The sequence below is a fragment of the Sardina pilchardus genome, chromosome 8 (genome assembly GCF_963854185.1).
Source record: "Sardina pilchardus chromosome 8, fSarPil1.1, whole genome shotgun sequence".
Classification (NCBI taxonomy): Eukaryota; Metazoa; Chordata; class Actinopteri; order Clupeiformes; family Clupeidae; genus Sardina; species Sardina pilchardus.
In genome coordinates this window covers 3,838,564-3,846,063 of record NC_085001.1, presented here as the reverse complement: position 1 = coordinate 3,846,063, position 7,500 = coordinate 3,838,564, and the positions used below count along the sequence as shown (strand labels likewise).

General features: G+C 51.9%; 1 protein-coding gene across 2 annotated transcripts in view; it reads right to left on the bottom strand.

The window, feature by feature from the left end:
• adamts13 (ADAM metallopeptidase with thrombospondin type 1 motif, 13) overlaps window positions 1-7,500 on the bottom strand; it is a 27,824-nt gene that overhangs the window by 13,735 nt on the left and 6,589 nt on the right. For both annotated transcript variants that reach the window (XM_062542389.1, XM_062542390.1), the window contains exons 10-16: window positions 7,085-7,235; window positions 4,775-4,879; window positions 4,420-4,571; window positions 3,921-3,984; window positions 2,437-2,563; window positions 312-460; window positions 1-89 (exon numbers count right to left, since the gene is read on the bottom strand). The exon at window positions 1-89 is cut by the window's left edge and continues 32 nt beyond it. In XM_062542389.1, coding sequence (XP_062398373.1) covers window positions 1-89; window positions 312-460; window positions 2,437-2,563; window positions 3,921-3,984; window positions 4,420-4,571; window positions 4,775-4,879; window positions 7,085-7,235 — 837 coding nt within the window. The remainder of the gene's footprint in view (window positions 90-311; window positions 461-2,436; window positions 2,564-3,920; window positions 3,985-4,419; window positions 4,572-4,774; window positions 4,880-7,084; window positions 7,236-7,500) is intronic.

The following is a 7,500-nucleotide window of genomic DNA, read 5'->3' as shown; positions in this document are numbered from 1 at the left end:
GTGAGTGTACAGGTGGAGCCGTCTCCTCCACACACCCCACACACATCCTCCACCTTCCCAGAATGCAACACTCCATCACAGCCAAAATCCTGCCAAAACATACCATATGCTTAGGGTCCAAAACAGAACACACACACACACACACACACACACACACACACACACACACACACACACACACACACACACACACACACACCTTTCCCCTAAAGTCTCACTCCATCACAACCAAGCCTCTTCTACTTCCCCAACTCACCTGACCACACACACACACACACACACACACACACACAGTACCTGCCCCCTCTCACCTCACACATCCCCCCCAGACATGCAGTGATGATCCCTGGAGCCACCGGCTTGTCGGGTTCACATCGCGTCCCATCGGTGAACTTTGACCCGCGGCTCACCATGAAGTCCTCGCCCTCAGACATACACATGAGTTTACACTGCGTGTGACCTGAGAAAGGGACCAATCACAAGCAGGAATCATCAGGAACAGGACCAATCAGAACCAGGAATCATCAGGAACAGGACCGATCAGAACTGGGAATCATCAGGAACAGGACCAATCAGAACCGGGAATCATCACAGACAACACAGAGGGTTCTACCGTATAATGACACACAGAGGGTTCTACTGTATAATGACACACAGAACAGACAACACAGAGGGTTCTACTGTATAATGACACACAGAACAGACAACACAGAGGGTTCTACTGTATAATGACACACAGAACAGACAACACAGAGGGTTCTACTGTATAATGACACACAGAGGGTTCTACTGTATAATGACACACAGAGGGTTCTACTGTATAATGACACACAGAGGGTTCTACATAATGAGACACAGAACAGACAGTACAGAGGGTTCTACTGTATAATGACACACAGAACAGACAACACAGAGGGTTCTACTGTATAATGACACACAGAGGGTTCTACTGTATAATGACACACAGAGGGTTCTACATAATGAGACACAGAACAGACAGTACAGAGGGTTCTACTGTATAATGACACACAGAACAGACAGTACAGAGGGTTCTACTGTATAATGACACACAGAGGGTTCTACATAATGAGACACAGAACAGACAGTACAGTGGGTTCTACTGTATAATGACACACAGAACAGACAGTACAGAGGGTTCTACTGTATACAGAACAGAACAGAGAGCACAGAGGGTTCTACTGTATAAAGATGAATCACGAGACATAAGAGAGAGAGAGAGAACGAGATTACGAGAGTTGTCCTGTGGTTGCAGCGTCACACAGCAGGACAGGCTCATGTCATCTCAAATGGCAAAGGTCGAAGGTCACAGTCTTGCCGCTCCGCTACATAGTGGACATGTGTGGTCAGTGTGGTCAGTAGTGTGCTCACCTGAGACGTGGCTCACGGCAGGTACTGTAGCGTGGGGAGTGTAGTGTACTCACCTGAGACGAGGCCCACGGCAGGTACTGTAGCGTGGGGAGTGTAGTGTACTCACCTGAGACGTGGCCCACGGCAGGTACTGTAGCACGGGGAGTGTAGTGTACTCACCTGAGACGTGGCTCACGGCAGGTACCCAGGTGTAGCACGGGGAGTGTAGTGTGCTCACCTGAGACGTGGCCCACGGCAGGTACCCAGGTGTAGCACGGGGAGTGTAGTGTACTCACCTGAGACGTGGCCCACGGCAGGTACTGTAGCGCGGGGAGTGTAGTGTGCTCACCTGAGACGAGGCCCACGGCAGGTACCCAGGTGTAGCGTGGGGAGTGTAGTGTGCTCACCTGTAGCGTGGGGAGTGTAGTGTGCTCACCTGTAGCACGGGGAGTGTAGTGTGCTCACCTGAGACGAGGCCCACGGCAGGTACCCAGGTGTAGCGTGGGGAGTGTAGTGTGCTCACCTGTAGCGTGGGGAGTGTAGTGTGCTCACCTGTAGCACGGGGAGTGTAGTGTACTCACCTGAGACGAGGCCCACGGCAGGTACTGTAGCACGGGGAGTGTAGTGTGCTCACCTGAGACGTGGCCCACGGCAGGTACTGTAGCGCGGGGAGTGTAGTGTACTCACCTGAGATGTGGCCCACGGCAGGTACCCAGGTGTAGCACGGGGAGTGTAGTGTACTCACCTGAGACGAGGCCCACGGCAGGTACCCAGGTGTAGCACGGGGAGTGTAGTGTGCTCACCTGAGACGTGGCCCACGGCAGGTACTGTAGCGTGGGGAGTGTAGTGTACTCACCTGAGATGTGGCCCACGGCAGGTACTGTAGCACGGGGAGTGTAGTGTACTCACCTGAGACGAGGCCCACGGCAGGTACTGTAGCGTGGGGAGTGTAGTGTACTCACCTGAGATGTGGCCCACGGCAGGTACTGTAGCACGGGGAGTGTAGTGTACTCACCTGAGACGAGGCCCACGGCAGGTACTGTAGCGCGGGGAGTGTAGTGTACTCACCTGAGACGTGGCCCACGGCAGGTACCCAGGTGTGGCGCGGGGAGTGGCCAGGGGACAGGGAGAGGGGTTGGGGGTCGGTCTTGGAGCACTGCTGGGCCATGAAGTCCAACTGCGTAGAGATGCATGGCTAACGCCAGGAGAGGAGGGGAGAGGAGGGAGGGTGGGGGTGGAGAGAGTGGAGGAAAGGAGGGGAGAGAGAAGAGGTAGGAGGTGGAGAGAGGGAGGAGAGAGCAGATGGTGAAAGAGGAGAGAAGAGGAGTGGAGTGGAGATAGAAAGAGAGCAGATGAGAGAGGAGAGAAGAGAGGAGAAAATAAAAGAACTGGAACTCCCCAGGCTACTGATATTACAGCAGCAAGAGTTCCATTACGCAGCTCAGAACACTGTTACAACCAGACGACAGGAACTCTCAACACACTATAAAAATAGAAAGGTTATGGCATGAGATAAATCTACACACACGCATACCACTTACTCATATGCACACACGCAGGCACGCACACACGCTTGCACGCGCACACACACACACACACACACACAAACACATATACTGTACATACTCGTCTCGGTAAGGATGCTGAGACATTTCCAGTCAGGGAAATTACATTGAATGTAATTTCTGTTCAGTGGTTCAGTTCATTGTCTTTAGGGAGCATATGGACACCGAGAATAGAGTTAAATTTAGCAGACGCCAGAGCCATCTAAAGAGAGAGTTGCGACAACTCCATTGACGCTAATGTTCCATATTTTATCAACAATAGTTCCCGGAAGTTAGGATCGAACACTCGTTAACAGACAGTAAAAGACGGTTATTTTATAATTCTAACGAACAGTCAAAATCGCTTCCGGGAACTATTTGAACTACTTGAAGTTACACGAACCACGTCACAAACCAAATTTTCTGTACCCGGGTTGTCGCAACTCTCTCTTTATATGGCTCTGGCAGACGCTGTAGTCTGGCTATAACCATTACTAAGCTCAATCTTTTAAGATGACTTTAAAATGGCACTTTCATACGCTCACGCATTATCCTGATATTAAGTAGACGTAAATCAAAGTGACACAAGTAAACAACAACGACAACAACAACAGCCAGCTGTTTTGGCGACTATCGCTCCATGGCAGGATGGCACTCATGTCTATGGGCGCAGATGTTTACGAGCATCCTGAGATCTCACAGGAAAATACGTCAGGCTCTCCCATGCGTACGACCTGCTCATCACCCCCTCCACACACACACACACACACACACACACACACACACACACACACACACACACTCAACTCACACACAGACACACACACACACACACACACACACACTCAACTCACACACAGACACACACACACAAACACACACACACACACACACACTCAACTCACACACAGGGCAGAGCCGTGTATATACTGTAACAGTAGCCCCTTGATGTCCACTGTAAACATGACCTGTTGACCCGTACTGTAAACATGACCTGTGGAATGTTACCTGGCGGTGACAAAGTTCAGCCTCAGTGTCCACCCCTTCACACTCCCTCCCTCCAAACGCAGGTCTGGGGACAGACACACACTTCAGTAACCATTTGCAGTACAACATCATACAATACAATTTCATTTCCGTGGCTGAGCAGTGTGTGTGTGTGTGTGTGTGTGTGTGTGTCTGTGTGTGTCTGTGTCTGTGTGTGTGTGTGTGTGTGTGTGTGTGTGTGAGCCTGTGTGCATGTGCACATATATATGTGTGTGTGTGTGTGTGTGTGTGTGTGTGTGTGTGTGTACCTGGGGTTGTTGCACTGGCGCCTCCTGAAGCTGATGCCCCCTCCGCAGGTGCGTGAGCAGGGGGAGAGCTGTGTGTGTGTGTGTGTGTGTGTGTGTGTGTGTGTACCTGGGGTTGTTGCACTGGCGCCTCCTGAAGCTGATGCCCCCTCCGCAGGTGCGTGAGCAGGGGGAGAGCTGTGTGTGTGTGTGTGTGTGTGTGTGTGTGTGTGTACCTGGGGTTGTTGCACTGGCGCCTCCTGAAGCTAATGCCCCCTCCACAGGTGCGTGAGCAGGGGGAGAGCTCGGTCCAGCGGGACCAGGAGCCGTGCACCACCATGGAGCCGCTCAGAGAGGACGGCGACACACAGCGCCCCTTCAGGCACCACTGGGAACAGCAGCACAGCAGCGTCACAGCACAGGGGACACAGGGAGCAAGGACAATAGGGTTACGGGACATAGAGCTAGAGACAGGTGTGTGTGTGTGTGTGTGTGTGTGTGCGTGTGTGTGTGTGTGTGCGTGTGTGCGTGTGTGTGTGTGTGTGTGTGTGTGTGTGTGTGTGTGTGTGTGTGTGTGTGTGTGTGGAGCACCTGGTTAGGAGCACACTCCGTGCCGTCCAGCAGTGGCACCAGCAGGCGTGTGCAGGAGGTCTGGTCTCCAGGAGCTGTGTGGCAGGACAGCACACGACACGCAGCCTAAGGAGGACACACACACACACACACACACACACACACACACACACCTGTCTCTGTTATCTGTTAGTACCCCAGAAGGCCTCTATCTCTATTGGACTGCTACACACACACACACACACACACACACACACACACACACCTGTCTCTGTTAGTACCCCAAGGCCTCTATCTCTGTTGGACTGCTACACACACACACACACAAACACACACACCTGTCTCTCTTAGTACCCCAGACGGCCTCTATCTCTGTTGGGCTGCTAAATATTACTGGGACAATTCAAGGTCCAGCAGCTCCTCCAGGCAGGGGGCGGGGTTAGCGAGCTGTGGGGGAGGGGCCAATGGGAGTGAGAGTGAATAGAATAGAAAAAAGAATAGAATATATACTTTTTTGATCCCGTGAGGGAAATTCGTTTCTCTGCATTTAACCGAATTAGTGAACACACACAGCACACAGTTAACACACAGTGAGGTGAATCACATACTAACCCAGAACAGTGAGCTGCCTGCCCAACAGCGGCGCTTGGGGAGCAGTGAGGGGTTAGGTGCCTTGCTCAAGGGCACTTCAGCCGTGGACTAGTCGGGGACCAAAAACGGCAACCCTCCGGTTACAAGCCCGAAGCCCTACCAGTAGGCCACGGCTGCCCCAAATGAGAGGCTGCAATCGCACAGTCCAGGCTGATGGTCATACCCTATTTAAGATCACAAAAATCAGCCTGGCCTCAAACATTACCGGCTGACTGGGAATTCTCCCAATTCTCCGCTCCTGAGACCTGTAAAGGCCTGAAGCACACGACAACCTCAGACAAAATCTGGGATGCTAAAAATATCAACAGGCCTGAACTCAGAACCAACGTTTCTTTATTCGTCTCTCACCCCAGAAAAGTCTCCATCTCCAGCCACTTCTATTACACACCATGAGATCGCCTCTCTCAGAGCAGGCTGTCCTACCATGATGTCAGTGAAGGTCCGAAGGTCACATGTCATTAGTAGTTTCCTGCCATCTGATAGTTAGTGTGTTCCCAGCACATGATTGGTTAGTGGGTTCTTACTATGTGACTGGCTAGCTGGTTCTCAATACGTGATTGGTTAGCTGGTTCTTGATATATGACTGGCTAGCTCGTTCTCACCATGTGATTGGCTAGTTGGTTCTCACTACGTGATTGGCTAGCTGGCTCTCGCTATATAATTGTCTTGCTGCCGATTGGCTGGTGGTGTGTTCTCTCACCATGTGATTGGCTAGCTGGCTCTCGCTACATGATTGGCAAGCTGGTTCTCACTATGTGATTGTCTTGCTGCGGATTGGCTGGTGGTGTGTTCTCTCACCATGTGATTGGCTAGCTGGCTCTCGCTATATGATTGGCTAGCTGGTTCTCACTATGTGATTGTCTTGCTGCGGATTGGCTGGTGGTGTGTTCTCTCACCATGTGATTGGCTAGCTGGCTCTCGCTATATGATTGGCTAGCTGGTTCTCACTATGTGATTGTCTTGCTGCGGATTGGCTGGTGGTGTGTTCTCTCACCATGTGATTGGCTAGCTGGCTCTCGCTATATGATTGGCTAGCTGGTTCTCACTATGTGATTGTCTTGCTGCGGATTGGCTGGTGGTGTGTTCTCTCACCATGTGATTGGCTAGCTGGCTCTCGCTATATGATTGGCAAGCTGGTTCTCACTATGTGATTGTCTTGCTGCGGATTGGCTGGTGGTGTGTTCTCTCACCATGTGATTGGCTAGCTGGCTCTCGCTATATGATTGGCTAGCTGGTTCTCACTATGTGATTGTCTTGCTGCGGATTGGCTGGTGGTGTGTTCTCTCACCATGTGATTGGCTAGCTGGCTCTCGCTATATGATTGGCTAGCTGGTTCTCGCTATGTGATTGTCTTGCTGCGGATTGGCTGGTGGTGTGTTCTCTCACCATGTGATTGGCTAGCTGGCTCTCGCTATATGATTGGCTAGCTGGTTCTCGCTATGTGATTGTCTTGCTGCGGATTGGCTGGTGGCGTGTTCTCTCACCATGTGATTGGCTAGCTGGCTCTCGCTATATGATTGGCAAGCTGGTTCTCGCTAAGTGATTGTCTTGCTGCGGATTGGCTGGTGGCGTGTTCTCTCACCATGTGATTGGCTAGCTGGCTCTCGCTATATGATTGGCAAGCTGGTTCTCGCTAAATGATTGTCTTGCTGCGGATTGGCTGGTGGCGTGTTCCCTCACCATGTCATTGGCTGTGAAGGAGCAGGCGCGGGCGGAGCTTCCGAAGGCGATCCTGCACTGGTCGTCCACCCCGTAGTACAGGCCCGGCTTCCAGTCCTGCAGAGAGCCGCCCAGCACCGGCAGGTCCGCCACACACTCCGCTCTCCCTTCGCTGCCAAACACAGCGCGACACGTTACACACACACACACACACACACACACACACACACACACACATACACACACACACCCACACACACACACACATACATACACACACATACACACTCCGCTCTCCCTTCGCTGCCAAACACAGGGCGACACGTTACACACACACACACACACACACACACACACACACACACACACACATACACACACACAAACACACACACACACACACACACACATACATACACACACATAAACACTCCGCT